General features: G+C 42.4%; 1 protein-coding gene across 3 annotated transcripts in view; it reads right to left on the reverse strand.

The window, feature by feature from the left end:
- Positions 1-20,267, reverse strand: part of LOC117603351 (uncharacterized) — a 118,610-nt gene that overhangs the window by 52,134 nt on the left and 46,209 nt on the right. For all 3 annotated transcript variants that reach the window (XM_034322394.2, XM_034322396.2, XM_076688099.1), the window contains 4 exons: positions 3,689-3,924; positions 2,241-2,467; positions 1,270-1,571; positions 417-694 (listed from right to left, as the gene is read on the reverse strand). In XM_034322394.2, the coding sequence (XP_034178285.1) occupies positions 417-694; positions 1,270-1,571; positions 2,241-2,467; positions 3,689-3,924 (1,043 nt within the window). The remainder of the gene's footprint in view (positions 1-416; positions 695-1,269; positions 1,572-2,240; positions 2,468-3,688; positions 3,925-20,267) is intronic.

A 20,267-nucleotide genomic window follows, 5' to 3' on the forward strand; every position in this document is an offset into this window, starting at 1 on the left:
TTGACTGATGTCAGGTCATTCGAAGCTTCCTAGACCTCTTCTAGTTGCCTCACCGGCTACATGGAAGTCGAGAACAGGCTGAACAGTTCTAAAGATATTACCCGACGAATCTCGATACGCCTCGTTACGCGAACGACTTTCAAAAGCAATTAAAACTGGCACGCTGAAACTTATTTGCTCTGCCCGATAGCTACGGTCATTCGTTTTGGCTTTGAATTCGTGACGCAACGCCGTTCTTTCTTCGCGTTTCTTTTTTTTTTTTTTTAATAAGTATACTTTGTATTTGTTAGGTTTCAGACCGTTTAGAGAGAGTTCGATGCAATTAATTTTTGCTTCGAATGAAATTAGATTGTTGGTTTTGATTATAATTGGAAATAATTTCGAAAGGGTGAACAGGAGAAAATATTTTCACTCACCTGTGCGTATTCGGCGCAGATGTCGATCGACGACACGTAGTTGACGACGTCCTCGATGGTCCACCGATTCACCGCCTGTCCGTCGCCACAGGGCATGTGACCACAGAGGGACGGACATCTCACTGGGGGTGGCGTAGTGGGTCGAGGGGTTGGTTTAGGTTTCGGTGAAACGCTTCCCGCTCTCCTGGTTTCCGTCCTCTGCCTCTTACGCGGTGCAAATCCTCCTGGACTCGAGAGATCCAGGGGACTCGTCACTCCAGGATCTCTTTTGTTCGCACCTGGACAACAAAATACATTATCATGTTATTAAATTATTATCTATTCATCTGTAAAGGAATGTCGATCTCTGACATTCAAATTAAGGGGTATTTTTCAAACTGGGCGGACTCATAAATCAAACAGATCATCAACAATCAATTTGAAAATTTAACAGTAACATTTTTTCATTATATTCATAGTTCTTTTGCTATAAATAATTTTCTGACGACTTTTCCTTGAAATTTTACACTTTCTCTTAAAAAATACACCATTTTTGGAAAAATCAATATATCAAAAAAATCCTACGTAGTTCGATAGGTGTTCTGATATATAATCGAAAATATTTTGGTTTTTTATCCTATGTTAAAAATTGCAGGAGCTGCTGGTCCCGCCGTTTAACCCTCCAAAAAGAGCCGGAGGAATCAATATACCAAAATTAATTTTTAAAGTTTATTAGTTGTAAAATGAAGGCATGCTTACAAAACTTGGATTTATTCCATCAATAAAAAAAGAAAAATTCCCAAAATATGCTTATTTTTTCTTGCTCTAGATTGGCCTAACTTCTTAACATACAAGAAAATTGCACAAAAGTTACCTTTAAGGTACGTTTCCAACTCTGCTGCATTCTGCGCTGCGTTCGCAGTCCTCACCATGTGCAACAATGCCTGCGTCGACGACATATCCAACATCGGCGGGAACACGGGATTACCGAACAGGCTGTCCTGCTTTTGCTCCTTCGGATCCTTATTGGAAAGGGGTGAGGTGGTGGGCACGGTAGGTGGTTGAGGCGCACCCAAGGGTGCCATCAAACCGACGAAAGGTGTCGCGGCAGTTTTGAACGCGGGAAACCTTGGATCTAAACCCGGAGGATATCCGTTTCTAGGTGAACTGAAGTAGCTGTAAAATAGAAATGAAATTTTTAATGAAACTTAATTAAGATTTTTAAAAATACGTTTCATTTATCTTGAAAGCCATCGAACTTCTTTTTCCCCGCAACGAGTGCCAGCGCACATCCTGCTTGTGCGTGGAAGGACACGGGCATATTTATTCAGCGAATTGGAACGACGAGCAAGGCACTTTCTCCTCGAAATGCCATGGATCGCAAGCACCGCCATGCGCTTCCAGCGTCCTCGTCACGCGGATCTATGCTCGGTACTTGACTGATCCAACCAAGTGTACCCTTCTGCTCGAACCCAACCGAGCCGTGTGCCGGAAGCTACACGGTTGAAAGCCTAAGGCACTTGCAAAACGACGACCGGTTCCATGTGACAATATTGCGCGACCGCGACAGCCGGCCACTCTTGTTCGCCAAGCGGCATCAATATTTCGAGACATGTTACGAGACGATCAATATTTTCCCTTGGTTACTCGCTAGAAGCTTCGTACGCGTTTTCAATATTCCCACAGATGCACGAGGAACACTAGCGATCGCACGAAGAATGTCAAGGCAAGCGTCAAGACCATCAAGGTCCTCTGCTCTTTCACAGATTATATACGATTTCTTATGCATCGTACGATTGAATTGAAGAAAAATAATTTTTGATTTCAAGAGAGACTAGTACTTACTCATTAGGATTGGCGTTATTGTACTTGGCAGCGAGACTTCTCATGAAATCGCTGTAATTTCGTCCCATCATCTGCTCCATGTGTTTGAGGTGATGGGGTGGTGGTGGGCCCTCGGGTCCACCCAAAGGGGTAGCATTTGGCGGCGTTCCTGGGTGGCTAGACGACGAGGGCGTTACGCTCCTCGACGAGGTCGAATTATTGTCCGGAGTGAGTCGTTCAGTTTTAACCTGAAATAGAATATTTTCATGTTCTATAATACCAAGAGATTAAACCAACAAGCACCCTCGTGGTCACGGTCATCGAAAAGGTAACCGAGATCCATCTCGGGGGTGGAAGAGGAGGAGCAAGCAGGAAATATCTACGAGCATTAATTCCCGGGAACAGATTGCATCCGAGATATGGTAATGAAGGCAACGCGTGGCGTAAGAGTTGACTCCTCTTCGAGAACGGTCGCGACGTGACACCAAGAAGAACGAGACTCGATTGGCGTAGAATAGGGTCCCTGAGGAGAGACCGAGCAGCCTCACCAAGAGGCCACGTAAATCTCTTTCTCGCCTCGAGACACCTCTTCCTGACAAGGGGCCGACTCTGGTCAACGTAGACACGATCCCAACGTGTACACGTTTCGAACGGCTCTCGTCCACTTGGCCCGTCAGTTTCTTGCGAAAGAAAGGCGTCGATGGGGACCTTAGCGCCTGATCAATTACTCCTCGGTATAATGGATTTCCTTTTAAACCCTTTCAATATTTTTCACCGACAAAACTTGCGCTCAGATATGGACAATTTTGAATATTTCAAATTGAGTAAATTATACAATTGCCCTATAATATCGTGTCATACTCGTGAAATTTCGAGTTTAATTCTAATGTATGCATTTGTTTTAAAATTGAAGCAATAAATATTCAGCTCTGACTGACACAACTATCGAAGAAATCATAGGTGAAAGGGTTAAATTATTTAACATCGTCTATTTTCTAAATTCACGACTTGAACTTCGATCTGAAGAAATAGACACTCTATTTGCCTTTCAATGAATTTCCTAAAAATTTCGGAGTGTTTGAAGAAGAAAAGCTAGTCGATTGAAGTGGTAGCGAGTACACGTGGACACGAGTCCCGTTCAAAGCCGTCCCGACCGGTGTACTATGACATCGCTGTCAAGTAAAGCCGCACTGTCATTCCGCTGCTGACATCCGTACGACCGGTGGACGCTTCTGTAAACGTGGCAGCGGGGGCCAGAAAAAAAGCAAACGGTCAGATGGTTGGGTATATCGATGGTCATCGTTCGGAAAGAATGTTCGTCGAATGACACGTGAAAATCATGCTCGGCTACCACGTATCTCTCGACGTGACTACAAAGATCTCTATGGAGTAGCAGCAACGAGCGCGACGAAGAATTAGATGGATAGATATTTCTGTTAGATTGTAAAAGATATTTTCATTTAACTCACTTGAGTAGTATCGAGACCATTCTGATTCTGCCGCCTCCTACCCCTCGGCGGCCTAGGGGTCGCCGCACCGGAAAGGTGGGCACCCTGAGGGCTTCCGCCCCTCGCGTCGACCGCTGTATTCGCGGCCAGGGTGGCCCCGTCGTTGTTTTCCGTGTGTGTGCCTAATTCAGTCGCTTCTCCACGATCGCCGCCACGTGGTCCAGAACTAGCGGACACGTTTTCACCTGATACCTCACCTGTTCCAACAGAAAATCACCACGGTTATTATAAATTTCAACGATACAGAAATACACGCATAGAAACGGATAATTATTTCTGGGAAGCTTGGTTGCAGCGTAATCTATTAGATAATCTATAAAACGTTTCTCTGGTATCGTTTCGTTTTCAAGTAAACGCGAGCTGCCCTTTAAGGCGCGTTTCCCGCGGCTTAGCTGGTAATCCGCTCGTATTTTGGCGCATCGTTTGCTCGATAAATCCACGGCTCGACTCTGTATAATACATTTTCCACTGGCAAACCAGGCAACTCTAACAGCGGTTTCGTAACGAGGCGGTAGCCGCGTCGTAAAGCTTCCTTAACGTCGGCCCCGTGTAAACGGTGTCTTTCGACACCAGGAATTTCGATGAAATACGTTTAAGAGGGATAAGCGATTACACGGTGGCTGAAAGCGGCGCTAGCCACACACACGAAATTTACGCCTAATAAATGAACCTGTCCCAGCGTTATTATCGCGGTGCTTGATCAGAGACTTGTAACAGCTTTTCGGATACGCAATAGGACATTTATAACTTGAAACATTTTAAACTAACCAGCACGAAAAGCCTTCACTCCTCGAATACTGTTATAAATTTTATCAGGCTGGATTTTTATTTTTAATCAATTTTGCCATTTATTTTTTAAAACCTAATACGAGTATATTTAATTAGGGAAATCAAAGAATTCCTTATTTATTCCTACAATTTATTATACAAATGTTAATTGCAGTTCAATTAAAAATTTCACCCTTAATGAGTCAGATGCTCGTCGTTAGAGAGACAGGAGTAAAAGAGAGAATGAGAAAGATGGCAGAGGGTAGAAGACAGAGGTCAGTGGCCACATTAGCCACCAGGAGTACCCAATAAATTCTTGCCATCGTTAAATGGTCGGAATTTTATGGCGGTTGTAACTCGTGCACATGGCCGAATTTGTTGGACGATACGATCGACTGCGGCTTGAGATCGTTGCATGCGATGCGAGATCGTGGATATTGCCTTGATTTCACCATCGATGCACACGTGCGTTCGTGGTAGCTCCGAGGCCATTCGTGGCTGAATTTATTTAGTTAACGTGCCAACAGGGTGAACGTTTAGGCAGCGGGGAAGAAGGAGAGATACAGTGAAGATATTGAAGAAAACACTCGTTCACCATCGTCGAGAGAAAGCCACCTCCCTCTACCTTTGACTCGCATAACTTTCTAGTTCATCATATTTCTTTTATTTCTAAAATAGAATCGAACAGTATTAAATGACTGGTCGAAATTTACGACAAACCGTGATTCTATAAACCTGGGCGTGAAAATATACATTAATCTGATTTTACAACTTCCATGAAAGGGGATCTGGTATCCTGAAATTAACAGAATCATAACGCGTTGAATAAAAAAAGGATAAGAAAATTGATCATAAAAGCCACTCCTATGACAGTCATTAGTCAATGACTTCATCGTTTTCGAGCGCAATATTTACGGTTCCCCATAAAAATTCTATTAGGTGCTGCTATTTAATGAGAAATCTACTCTCCTAAACAGCTCTATTTTTCTAAAAGTTCAAGGCCGCGAAGGAAAATTGATTTCGAAGAAAGAAAATTAATTACTCGCGTCCCTAATGAACGAAAAGCACAAGTGCAAAGGCAAACGCGAGCACCCTTAATTAAAACTTTCTATCGCGGCTCAAATCGACATTTGATTTACAGTAGTCGTAAGGAAAGCTCGTAAAACTCTATCTAACCGTTTCCATCGCATTCCCTCACGCGCCCATTAGAGGATACGCATGGACCGCAACTTTTACGTGCACGCGGTAGCGCGGCTAAGTCACGTACGACAAATATCATAACTCGAATTCCGGAACTGCCGATGCACCGGACTATTGTTTGCGGATCGTTCCTCGCGTTGCTGGGGTTATTTGCGTACCGGTGGAAAATCGTTTGCCGACGAAGTCGACGGAAACTAGTCAGCCCTGTGAATTGCTTCTAAATCCTCGCTATGTTCGCTTGCAACGTTTGCCTTCGCCAGTGTACCGGGAATAGTTTCCGCGAAAATAATACTCTGTTCAATACAATCAGTCGAATGGTTTTATGTGTTTACGGTGTCACTTGTACACGCGGGATTTTCAGGTTAACAGATGGATTTATGAATCGATGTTAAGTCCCACGAGCACACAACTTGAAGGAAAACTGACTAACGCGACTTCAAACGGGTGAAGTCTCACAGTTGAACTTCAAGGTGCGACGACACGCTATTCTTAGCGAGTATTAACACGTCGTTACGATATTTCGCACCAAGAACGTGCATTGTTTCCAGGAGAAAATAGAAGACTCCTTCGCTTTGTTCGCGTATCTGACAACCTCTAAATTTTTCATTGTATAGAAATAATTGTAGGAAATATTTCCGATTCTCAAAAGGAGATGATTAATTCGATGGTTAAACAGTGATTATCATGTTCGCGGTGGAAATGCAGGAAGAAAAGCACAGAACACCCGGAACTCCCAGATGGGTGCTGAGCATAAATTATTTTGCGAGACTGCTGTTAAAACGAACTGACCCTCGAGGTCAAGAATAGAGCGGTTCGCGACAGGAATAAAGATGGCAGCTTACCTTTCAGTCTAAGTTAATTATTCCAGCCTCGAGAACATTTTTCGACGAATTACTGGCGAACGTTTACCTCGAGGTCTCTGTTAAGGATACTTGAGAGAAAAGGATGGCGAAAAACTGACAGTCAAAAGAGGATGATCAATCGTCATTTCAGAATCCTTTTCCGCGATGATATCATTGCACTAACCGTTATATTTTCTGTAAATTATTCATAAATTGATTTTTAAAAAAAAGAGCTACGCACGTGGGTGTTTAATTCGGTATCACTAATAATTCGAGAGTTACAATAAAATAACGAATTTATGAAACGTTCTAGCATGGATCTACATAAGATACTCGTTATCAATTTCAACAAATTAAATTAACCCGCTTTCGCGAAGCCCGCTGAATTTTGCAATGAAAAAATCGAAACGCGTAGGTTGTACAATATATTCAGTCTTAACAGGATTCGGAGTAACCACCGACGTATTCAATTTGCCGTGAAACGAATAAAAAGTCGAGGCTATTTCTTGCAACGTATGCTACGAGCCAAACAGTGGCATGATTTCTTAATATCCCGATAGCAAACAACGCGACTATACTCTATCTATGCACGATCAAATTAAGCATGAAACTCAGCACAGATTTCCAATGTTACGGTAATTTTCATAGCTCATGGAATTATCGAATTATGGAAAATCTATATTATCTCTGCTGGCATAGTACGATTAAGATCGATCTAAAGATACGGATTAAAAGTTATTAGACACGGTTTATGCATATGTTATTCGCTCTGACCGCACCCAATTCGCATTTGCATTCGACATCTTCCCCCGTGCACTTCCGTTACGCAATACATTCATATATTTACCTCTCGCAGAGATTTCTCTGATTTTCATTTAGGAACGATAAGATCAATTTACATAAATAATACAGTGGAACGAAGTTTATCGCTTTAAAGTGTAGGCGTTTAGTTCTCGTCTTCTCGGACGCCCTTAGTTCGGGCCGGGGACCGCTAGGTGGCGACGAGACGAGATCAAGTGGAGTGTTCTCGCTAGCGGTCGCCCGGCACGCAGTTCAAATTGCGGTATGATAGTTGTCTGGGGCAGAGACGAGTCTGACAGACGATCCCGAGACTAAACGCATTTTTTCCCCTCTCTTACAAAAGCGTTAACCCTACCAAAGGTTAATACGCGAGAGCGGAAGTCACCGTTTCCTTCACTTACGGCCTCGGCAAGGCTGGCCGCTTGAAAAACCAGCGGATCGCCATGGAAGAAGTGTTTGCACGCGTGCACGCACCTTCCTCGTACATATCCGCATCCGAGGTTAGCATGCTACTTAATGAACGATAAAGGGGGCTTTGCTGCGTGCAGCCGGTCGTTACGAATCCCCATCGTGACGAGGTATATTATTCTCTGAACGCAGGAGTTTAACTGCTCCCTTGTATCGGGGAAGAAATGAAGAAATAGAGGGCGGAATCGAAGATAACTAAGTTAGAAAAAATCCAAAGTGGTCCCTAAAGGACCATGTTTGATAAAGAATGTCGTTCCAGCTCGGTATGCGAGGGGATTAATGTGGAATTGTCCAGGGCATAGCTAAACCAACGATAATAATTGCGAGCGTAACGACCTTTAAAGGCCGGTACACGGGCAGGGTGAAAAGAAGCGGGAACGTAGGAAGGAGGAAAGAGATTAGTGTCACAGCGTTAACACGATCAGCGGCGTCAGCTCCGCGGTGTTAACTTACACATAACTTACCGGCGTGAGTTATGCGCGAGCAGGAGGGCCGGCCGTGCCATTAAAGCGGGTTATGCCCGTTTCAAGTGGAAAATCATAAGCACCGCAGATACGCCGTTATTACTATAGACGCGCCACGAGAACGCCACTTACTTTGTAATCATGACTAATGCATAATGCAGTAGCTGGTGCATTTGTATCCGTGCGTCTGTCACGCGTTCCTATGCGGGTGCGTGCATCATTCCTGTATGCCCGATGATCGTCGTGTGTGTTCAGGTATAAATATAAGACTCGCGTGCAATCGACATAAAGTACAGCACAGGTTCGAAGATCAACTATTTTGAAAAAATTTTTAGAAAGAAAAATACTTTGAAATATTTCTGTACTTTCAGCGAGCTCGGTATCGGCGCCGTTCGCTAACCATAAGAATCAATAAACGAGCAAAATTATACACACGGTAACGAGAGTGAACGTAGAAAGCTTACAGCCAAGGCGAATCGGTACTCCTGTTAAGTAGGTGAAGGCACGCGAACGGGCATCCCGAGGGAGAGAACGTCGCGACGCTACTATGCAGAACGAGATCCCGTCGCGTGAAATATCGTTGCGATGAGGTTGGCGATGAGCAAAAAGGGTTAAATTACCAGCGTCCAGGAATGCTCGAATATCGTCTCGTTTGCGAGGCCCCGAGCACAACCCGCTAGCTGCAGATGACGCCTATAAATTCTTTCGGAAGATTGTCTGGCAATTGACACAGCTTAGGTGACGTTGCATTTTCCGTGCACACGTGAATCCATGCCATCTGATAGCTGTTTTATTAGGTTACCGTGCAGTATAGTAAGTATATGAAACAGGGGCGCCACTAGGGTGCTCGGCAGGGTTAATTAACCCCCGCGTTAAAATTAAGAATCCTTTTTGCTTAATAAATAATAGGATATTTGTATATTTGTAATAAATAAATGAAAAGGAAATGATTTAGTTCGATACGTGAATTCCTCCTTCTGGTGTTATCCGTGCGACGTCGCTCGCTATACTGACTCGTCCCAGCGCCCGTGTTTTGTATACATATCGCCACCGATGGCTCGAGTCGATCTTTGTTTTGAAATAGGAATGCGAGCCAAACGCAAATTTTGCCTACGTATTAATATTTTAATTTATCCACGTTTTCTAACAATATACCACCTGTTCATTACGTAAAATAAAATGGACACCACCAAGGAATGCTCGCTTTGCAACATCACTAATTAACCAAAATCGTTTACGCCAGCATTTTCATCGAGTATTCGACTAATCAGCAAATATACGAGGCGATCAAATGCTGACGTTAGGTCGTACAATAAAACCACGTCATTCCTCTGGTGGAGGTGTAACCTTGGTCCTCTGGAGAATGGTACAATCAGCTGTTTCAAATGGAAGGTCTGGTGCACAATGGATTGTCTCGTGACTTGCAAACGTTTGCACGGTAGAAGAGAAAATGAGTGGAAAACGAGAGAATTTATGACGATTCTGATTAATTAACCGTTTGAGTTCGAAGCGAGCATCAGCAATTTAATGCGAAGAATTTTTCCGCCAAGTGTCAAGTTTATTCACCTATGATTCCTGGTTTATATTTAAAGAAGATTGTTCCATATTACAGGGCACATAAAATTTACAAATGATTTCTAAATTGACAAGCCTGTACATCATTCCTGGCAGCTCTATAATTACAATCACATTAGCATCGTGCTTTACATAAGGAAATACAGATAATTATATACAAATGATGAAATAATTTCTATGCAACTTTTTTGCAACATATCTCAATTAATTGTAAAAAGTGATTGAATGTATCTGCGTTAGAAACGTGTTTATTTCAAATATCTGATAGTCTTTATGGCGAGCAACGACGACTTAATAATCATACACTTTCAATAATTAGCCTCAGAATATGCAAACTAGTATCGAATTTGAATAAACATTATATTATTAGTTCGTAGGAGTATCCTTATTATACAATGATTCGTTTTTTCTCAAACTTCGTAATTTGTTTTTTTTCTGCTACTGTTGATATCGTTGCACGTATTCTCTATAGTCAGATTAATTACGCCAGCAGAAAATGAATCAATTACAATGAAAGTAGCTGTTTTTCATGAGAATAAATGAACCTTTGCTTGCAATTTGTAAAACACATTACTATGGATATGCATTTATAGAAAAATAAGGAACAATTATGTTAACACGTTCAGCGTCGTGTTAATTATCATTGATCGATAATAAGAACTTGAAAAATAATTGAAAATTGTGATAGCAAATTAAAGCGTTTCATTACGAAATTAATTTGCAATATTTTTGGTAATATGGAATATTCTAATGTATGTAGAATATTTTTTATTGTGTTTTTATTAAAAGATGCGTGTTTTATTCCCTCATTTTTTTCCAATCTCATTAACCAGCGAGCAGTATTTCACATATGTCAAAGGTAATCATTTGAATTTTTTGTAGGAAAGATCTTTTTATTCCTTTTAGTGTAATTTCCATGTAATTGTCTGTTTCCTGGCCAGAATTTTTTACATTACGAATAAACAAACTGCTGATACATATATTACAGTAAAACGATAGCCGGAAAAATGCATTACGAATCATACAATTCATTTAGAAGTATAATTCGAGAAGTTAAATATTCTGTATTTTATTTTAACAACGTAAGAAAATGTTTTCATTAATTTTTTTAGAATGTACATAACTACAGCTCTTTGTTTTCCTTTCTTTAAACCCAACTCTTTTAATAATCACCCTTATTAGCTAAAGGGTTAAAAAGTGCATCCCAAATATCTCTAATAATCAACTTTATTATATGCTGTGTATTCCTTAACATCCCTCTTCCTCTACCTTTTTATATTCCTTCAAACACATTTCACCTACCACAGGACCAACTCCCTTAAAAAAGGACTTCGACTTCCCTCTAAACCAAACACTCCAATCCCCAAATCCCCACCCTCTTTGATAATACTTAAAGAACCACCATGCCACCTTGACCCAAGCAAAGACTCGAAAAACTGCTTCACCTGTCCTCTATCATCACAGGTGGACCAGACACAAAGGCTCGAGGAACAGAAGCACTTTGTTCACCGTTTGTTTCCTCGGTGGTAGACAACGTACTGTGACCTTTAGGCGAAAAGAGCAGAGGACTTCGGGCGACACGGTGGCAGAGGGGGGGAGGGCGCAGGAAAGAAGAGGAAAGGTGCGTGCCTGCGTGACGTAGCTTTCGCAGGCCATCACGCATATGTTACCCTCCCCTCGAGAGGAGCGGAGGAGACCTCGTACGCGCTTACAATGCGATCCGCGGGGTCATTCCACCTCGGCCACCTTCTTCGGCTTCTTCGTATTCGTCTGTGCCTCTTCCGCTGTGTATCTGGCCAGCGAGTGAACTTTGTTCCGCCGGGACGTAGGTGTCCAAGGTGCTTTATGACGAGGGTAATCCTTTCCTCGGGGTCGACGGAAGGACGTAGGTGTCAGCGCTGGGCGTGACCCGCGCGTCACCGGGACCCGGACGAATGGAGGAAGTTGGCGCAGAGAATGGCTCTTTCTTCGGATATTGTCTTACCGAGATCGCGGAGGAAAGAATACGGAATTCAAGGAATTGAAAATATATGATAAAGTAAATATCAATAAAAGATAGATCGGTTATCTCGTAAAGTCAATTATTTATAACCCTCTCCGCAATAACAAGCAACGATAAATCAAGTTTCTTACTTATTGGTTTGTTACATAAGCAGAAAAAGGAGTAGATATTTGTATAATAAGAAAGATTGCGTCATAAATAGGAAATTGAAGTGTAATAACCAGAATACGAATATGAATCTCTAATTTCCCTGAATTAGCAACAAAATTTGATACACATTACACCTACGATTCCACCATTTTGTGTTAGAAAATGTTTTAAACATCTACGTGTCTACCGGTATCGCGATAAAAACGATCAGCGTCTCAAGAACCGAGAAAAATCACACGACAGGCGAGAATAACAAGCAACTCCCACGACTCGGTAGCTCGTTTCTCCGTCTGTTCGATATTCCTCGGCGAATCGTGTTATGCAATCGATTTATCACGGCCAAAGGAGACCATTCTCTAAAGGGCAGAAAAAAACTGTACCTCTCGAACGGATCGGCCTGCCATAATTCCGTCTTTAACATACGGTGACACTCGGGAAATCGCTAGACCGACGCGTACAACCGTTTAGCATCGTGCGAAGATAAAACCGATTAGATATGCATCTAAACAGGTTAATAAACCACCCACACGTCGCTACACACCGCGCGTTGGAACGTTTCCACACGCAGTTCTGACGGAATCTTACACGTCCTGGTACCGTTTCTCTTTCCCTCTTTTGTACCTCCGAGCTCTTCGAATCCCTGTCACCCTTGCCTGACGTATCGACTCACGACGACTTGGCGAGTTTACGAGAAGAGAAACTGTCACCTGTCGCGAAGTGAAACTCGAAGAAATAGTCGCGTAAAATTTTTCTATCGTCGCGCATGATTTGATACATTACTCTTCGATGCGTTTATTGCAATGTTGGAGAGTGGAAGTGTTCTAGATGTCAGAGAAGGTATTCAACGGTGGTCGAGAAAGAGCAAGATGGCTCGGAGCGCGAGAAACGATTAGCACCGACAATCCTCCTTGGTCCTGTTGCTCGAGGGAACAAGAGACGTTGCAGGAGTAGTGGAAGTCAGGTACGTGGGTCGAGCAAGGGTCAAAGTCGGACCACGACGAGTCACCTGCGGTGTGACCGATGCGAGCAGCCAGCAAACGCGCTCGCTATCATCTCACCGAGTCCCTGGCCTTCTTCGTCATCGTGGCTAATGCTAACTGCGAGCCTGCTGGCGTACAGTCATTCGCAAAACTCACTCGCGTCCGCTTGTTTAACTATTTAATATTCGTACCGCCGTGAAATCATTCATTTACGTCGACTCTACTGAAAGTAATATAACAGGAATAAAAATATTCCAATAGCCGAGACATTCATTTTCCAATAATTAAATTATAAAATAAAACTGAAATACCGTTAATTACCAAGGCCGTTTATCCCGTCGTTTCGAACACACGTAGCATCAGAATCAATAGTTCCCACAATTAGTCGCGCCACCAATCAAACCGCATTGTTCAATATTCATCGACGAACAGCGGAGCCCGGTTGCGCCACGTATGGCGTGTCAAGGAGTTCGTCAATAATTATTCCAACGACAAGAGCCACGTTAACGAACGCAATTAGTGTTGTGGAATGGGATGTCATTGATCAATTGGTGCTTTCGAAGGACATAAAGGTACCTCGATTGAATTTTTCATCATCGCCGAGGGAAATAATTATTTGTTAAGAATAAAATGAATAATATACTGATTTGTCAATGTACCATTATTTCACACGTATTTTCGAATGATGTATCATCCTGGAGTGTCATCAGGAAACGGTTATATGACCCTCGATGACTGTCTATGGCCAAGGACTTGGTCACCTTTCCTACGTCTGTATTTTACTCGACTATCGGTTATCCGCTCCTCGCGCATGTGACGCTACATAGTAATTGATGCTGGCTTAGCAGTAATTACCGACGTAATATATTGCCGTCCTAAGAGTAAGCATCCTGCTTCTTGCACGAATAAAACGTAGCCAGAGTCAGCTACTCGGTGTTTGAATAATGAGCGTCTTTCGCGTTTCCCAATGGGCTCTTGATCCTGTGTCTCATAAAATGATCGCTGAATGTACATATCCGATGTACAGCATAAATATAATATTAAGGCTGTGTTTCCGAATAGCCACCCCAAAATTGAGAACTTAGGTTCGGTACATAATCTAAATTAACTACAAGAAACCGATTAAAGTTGATTTCAGAGCTGGATGTCTTACCGTTATCGAGATATCGTGGTAAGGTTAGGTTAGTTTAGGCAGTATCGAATAACGCATGCGCAGTGTTGAATAGCGCATGCGTAGTCCCAAAATTGTACAAAAATTTCTTACCCCGATATCTCAAAAGCTCTGAAACCAACTTTAATCGGTTTCTTGTAGTCAATTTTGAGTTCTCAATTTTGGAGGGACCATTCGGAAACTTATCCAATATTAATTATCAATCGTGAACTTTATAAAATTTTTTTAAAGGCAATTTCAATCTAAACTTGCAAATCAGGGCAAGGGAGTACGATCAGCGCTGGGATCGCATAGCCATGGGGAAGCCGAAAAGCGTGACCGATCCCGTCGATTACAGTTTCGTTCGGCGATATCGTCCGTTTGCTAATTAATCGCGAGCATGTCGCGGTATTCGATCGAGAACGGGGACCAGGTGGAGGACATATCGTACTGTCGTATAGAAGGACGCCGTGCGATGGGCCACCCACGACAGGCCCTCACGGTATCGTCTACAAACGTAAATTAGCGACTTATCGTATCGAGTTGGTCGTTAAGCGGTTCGATCGGCGCGAAATTCGAAGACGTTCTCGTGACTCGGTGATACAGTGTACATAGGAACGAAGGTGACTTAAAGATAGCGGACACTGCAGGCTGATTTTAGTGTAACTGTGATTCAAGAAAATTTCTGTTAGATATTCCCAAAATAAAAAAAATTGTTCTAAATCTTCGTTTCATAAATTATAATCCCAAAAAATCAAAGGAATATTCCTCGTGCTTAGAAACGACAGCTGATTTTTCGATTCACCCGGTAGAAAAAATTGCTCGAAACTTTGCGTCGCCTTAGCTGACCTGGACAAGGGTCCAAAGGTCGACAGACGAGGAATGCCGACCGCTGATATACCTCGCTAATGAACCCTCCGCTCTCGTCCGTCCCGTCTATTTACCGATGGACAGGGAAACACCGTGCAGTCGAAACTTCTCTCTCTCCGTTCGGTCGTTTTCGACCGGCAAAACGTCTTAAAAAGCAATCGAACGGCCAAAGGCCAGCCAGTGACTCGGTTCGAACACGTAGGTCGATATCTTCGATACTACGTGGAATCCTTTTCGATGGCACACCTCTCCAAGAGATTAGACGATCTTGCGTAAAGTTCTCGCAATTACCCTTCAGGACGAGTCAATAAAAGCTCTTCGTGCCTGTTAATGGGTTGTTCGAAACGGTAAACTTTAACCTCGCGGACTCGGGTCTCCTTAAACGTGGACCATCGAGGGAATTCCATAAAACGCTCCACAGCTGTGTCTTTACGATAATGTATATCCTGATCGCTGTTACCACCTACTAACGCGACTATTATAGGATTCGTACGGCTTGATATCGCGAAAGAATGTAATCAAGAGACGTTCGAGTAACCTGCAACGCAGTTGGACGTACTGTTCGTTATGGAACACTTGAAACATTTACGAACCATGATATCGGTATAGGGTGCTGCTTTCAAAACATTACCTTGGTAATTCAATTTTCAAACTCAACGTGTCACGTTTCAACCTGACAGCCAGAGTTTTTAATATTCCAGTTACATTTATTGAATAAATCCTTATAGCAATCAATTTCAACTAAACCTTCCGCAACCATGGAATTCTACATTTAATAACTGTCATGTTCAGACAGCAATTCCATTACCAACAGATTTTCGTGTCTCAAGCAATGGCCGAGATTCGTCGATAAAAATCCCATTAACCATTACTTTTAATTGCAAGGACGTCGTGATCACGCCTTCAGATCAGATCGGTAGATAAACTAATCGCGATCGGATATCAGGGTTGTTACACAGGGAATGTAGCCCGACCCAATTGCTTCTCGTTTGATCGTTTCAGCCAAGTGCCGTTAGACGGTTTTTTAATCGCCACCGCGAAGAACGTGCTACATAAGTACTAGAGCAATTAGCTGGTAAGACCTCTTCATCGATATACTATCGATCGCCATTTGTACGTGTCAAGGTGTCGGGACCCTCTTGTTGCTCGGTTCTCATGCATAAACATCGCTGTGACAATGAGAATTATCGGCGAACGGCACGCAAGTAAATGGAAACGCGAAGCTTGTTTCTTTTTAACGAGCCACGATAAATGCTGCTTGATTTCTCTGTTTCCAACCGAATCGTGGCATGTCTTTTAACTTCGAACGATATTTCCATTATCGACGTGTTAAATATCGTGATTGCAAAAGCACTAGAAATAAAATTACAATTTTCTTTATAAAAAGGGCTTTATAGCTTATTAAAAAAAGAGTTTCAACCCTGTATCTCAACCGGAAGGGTAGTATTTTCCCTATTTTCAGGTTTCCAAAAAATCTGAAAAAATTCTAGAATATTCTAGACACGTTTCTTAATAGAAACTTCTACCTTTAGTTTGATTAAAAAATTTTACAGCAAGGAAATAGGAGAAAGCATTGAAACCGCTATTCAATTTACCTCTCCGTATCCACCAAAGTGACCTTTCCGAAGCTTCGGCCGGACAAAGAGAAGAAATATAGCAAGTAGAAGAAAGGAGAAGAGGAAGAAGAAGGGACGGAGAGTAATAGAGAAGCATCCCGATATGGTCATGCTCTCCCAATGCAAATGAGAGGCGAGAAGAGTGTTGCTTCAGCGGTAGGCGAATGAAAGCTCGAGCAATTAAATTCTCATTGGAAGGCAGACACGTGTTACCGCGTGTCTGACGAGCCGGTCATGGCGATCGCGACCTCGAGATCCACGATATCTCGCGTTACGCGACAAATCGGTCCCTGCTTCCTCGTCTCCCTAACGACAGTTTCATCGTTTACCTTCGTTCTCATTGGTCTTCGATACGATTTTTATCCTGAAGAAGCAACTGTTCGCGAAGGCTACCCCGATTACACGAGCCGAGTAACGCTAACGCGTTTGATGGGTGTTATTAGAGGAACGGCTGGTAATGTATTCCTTTCCCGTTCCCCAAATGTCTCGTAATTGCCGCTCGTAATGAAAGAGAAACAGCTCGAAGGAAAATGAGTTCGCGAATGCCACCTTGGGTGGCATAAACTGTTCGGTTCTTAATGCGGCCCGCAGATGCTGGAGCTGTTTCGTTTAAAATTGTAATTGCTGGGTGGTCGTCGTGATAGGATGAATCTTAAGCAACTTGCCAGGAGAAAGTAACGGAGATTATTATATCGATCGTTCCTTCGTTGGGAGTTTCAATTATTTATTTCTATTCACTCGATGCGTTGCTACAAGTAGCCTTTAAACATCATTAAAGAACGTCTTCGAATATTGATTAAACGCAGCTTCCCTTTGACACGTGTCACAAGCGAAGGTTGAAATATCGTACCCCTCGTGTGTTAATCTTGTCCAATGATTAAATATCTCCGTCGCGACACTGTCCGGTATAATAAACCGTGTGTCTCTCTAATGGTAGGCAAAGCAATCGCCATAATTCAAAATCCGCCGTTCCTTATCGAACGGCTTGGTAAAAGTTCTCCTAGACAAATCACTGTACACCGGCGTAACGTCGTTATCATTCCGGTGGTACCTCGTTCGCTGGCCCAACGGCAGCCGTCCATCGAGTGAACGCTAAACGAAATAATTACCACCGTCGATGCAGCGTTCCACCGCGTATCAACGGCGACCCGTTCGCGTACGTACGGCCGCGTGTCGTTTAAAGGAATTATCACGACGTCCGTCCGACGTGGACGATTAATCTTCGCCGTGCGCGGCGCGGCCTTTTCGTCGTGCTAGCTTCCACGGCGTGGCAACGAGCGCGGGAGGAGGCTGCCGATCGAGAAGAGGAAGGTTTTCGCCTCGGTTATCTCGTCACGACGATCTGCCGACAGATACATCGCGCTCCTTGACACGTAACAATGCATGCATGAATTAATAGCAGCCGCTGCCGTGCTCGTACTTCTCCTCGCTTACAGCCAGATTTACATCTTTATCGTGGCCTGGGAGGTGTCTCGTTCGAACCTCCGCCACTCGAACGGCCGCGGTTCCACTCCCTCTTTTTTTTTTTTTTTATTTTTTTTATTTTTTTATATCTGCACACCTTCGTCGCAAGGTGTGCGCGGTTTTTTCATGCGCCACCTGTGTGTCGTTCGGATTTATCGCCGGATAGGTGGCTGGGAACTCGTGACGTTCGCTTTCAGACAGGTTTCTGGGAAGGTTCGGCGTTCATTGAAGCGATCGCTGCCGGATACTTTGTATGAAATTGGAACTCAGTTACGAGGGTTTTGATTCACGGATGGCGGAGCAGAATCTTTGCTGATCGAAACTCTGATTAACGCGTCAAATTTTGTTAATCTGCGTTATGATCGACTCGGACACTGCTGTCCAAGGGTTAATTTGAAGAATAAATAAAGTTCTCGAGGGTACAGAATGCAAAGTTTCTTTAATCTTGATCTTACTTGCCATCAGATTAAGGCTCCTGCGTATAGCAAGTTTCATCAGCAACATTGTCCTTCGAGGTAATTAAAATTAGTAATTCGCGCAATTAATTGAATCAGTAATTAATTAAACACCACAGAGAACACGGAGTTTATCGAGGATCGTCGGGATCCGTTAAACAGATATTGTCAAAGAGATCGACAACCGATCGAGGGATAAAGAAAGGTGAATGTAATTAATGTATCGAGCACGGTTGATAGAGGAAGTGTTAAAATAGAAAAAACCTAGATACTTTCACGGGTGTAGTTTGGAGATAGTTGCTTAATTATCGCATGCTAATCACGGCAAAATTTCGTTCAATGACCGCTACGGATTCCTTCCTTCCGTCTGGTCATTTTTCATTGTTTTAATTAACATCATCCGCTTGGTCGAATGTAAATCACGTCTGGCTCTTTTATTATTCCGGTTCATAGTTTTTTATACGCCTTCTGTTTTTCGTTTCAAGCATCGTAGGCTTTGAACTTGCTGAATTTACTGAATCTAAATTTAGTAGAATTTAATTTAAAATCGTTTAAAAACTATATGAAACTTTATGGAATTATGTTCTTTCTGATATAGAATGTCTAAAAGAATCGATGTACGTAAAAAAAGAGTGCAAAAATCGATTTATTAAAAAGTGCATGTGCATCGAGTAAGTGCATCGCTGCACTTGATTTCAGATATCTCCTAAACTATTTTGTATTCAACATTTTACCCTAATACTTTCTGATACAGAATGACTAAAAGAATCGATCTACACAAAGAAAAGTACAAAAATTCGTTTTTGAAGAAAGTGCATGTGCATCGGGGTAAGTGCATCGCTACACTTGATTTGAGATATCTCTCAAACTATTCTGTTTTTAACATTTTACTTTAATACATATTTGGAAGTGTTAAAAAGGCTGCAAATATCAAAAGACCATGATTTGGTAGCTCAGAAATACTCGAAGTTGCTTCGATACCAAAAGGTTAACACTTTCATAAATCTGTCTACCTATATTTCTTTAGGCGATCTGACTTATTCGATTCTTTCATAGTTTTCCTGCGATCAATCATACCAAAGTGTGAGAATACCTCGTGGTACGATAGACACGGTTATTTAAAACAAAAGTACATTTCTACGAAAAGATATCCTATTCAAATATATCTGAAATAAATTCTCGTGTATATCTACCTTTACAACGAATCCCGTGAGACGAATACTTTAGTATTTTTCTATAAGAACTTTTCTGGAGAAGGTTGATATCCAGGAAACAATGTTCTGCTTACCTGAAACAGAAAAATTTAATTCTGGTTAGAAAATATATTAAAGTCTCACCTGGCAACCAACATTTTAATTAATTGCTAATTAAATTGTATGGCCGTTGCCTTATTTTTTAATTAGCTACCACCAAAAGAATATGAAAAGTATCCCAGTAATTTGACTTGGAACGGTTTACACGCGCCGAGGGTTTCGATGGTCATAGGAGATTTATGAAATAACGGGGTGCTTTAGTATTGAACTTAGCGTATTCCATGGTTGTCTGTGCCAATAGAAAGTTTCGGATCCAAAGGTCACAGCCTTCGTTACAACTTGCTCGGTCAAACGTGCATCGTGTAATTCATCAAGATTATAATTGGCGGCTACGTAACCGTATGCATAAATTATGAGCCGATAAATTGAATCCAACGCAGTTTTGTAACACTCTAGCATGCATCACAATGTTGCCTGTGGCA

The sequence above is a fragment of the Osmia lignaria genome, chromosome 4 (genome assembly GCF_051020975.1).
Source record: "Osmia lignaria lignaria isolate PbOS001 chromosome 4, iyOsmLign1, whole genome shotgun sequence".
Classification (NCBI taxonomy): Eukaryota; Metazoa; Arthropoda; class Insecta; order Hymenoptera; family Megachilidae; genus Osmia; species Osmia lignaria.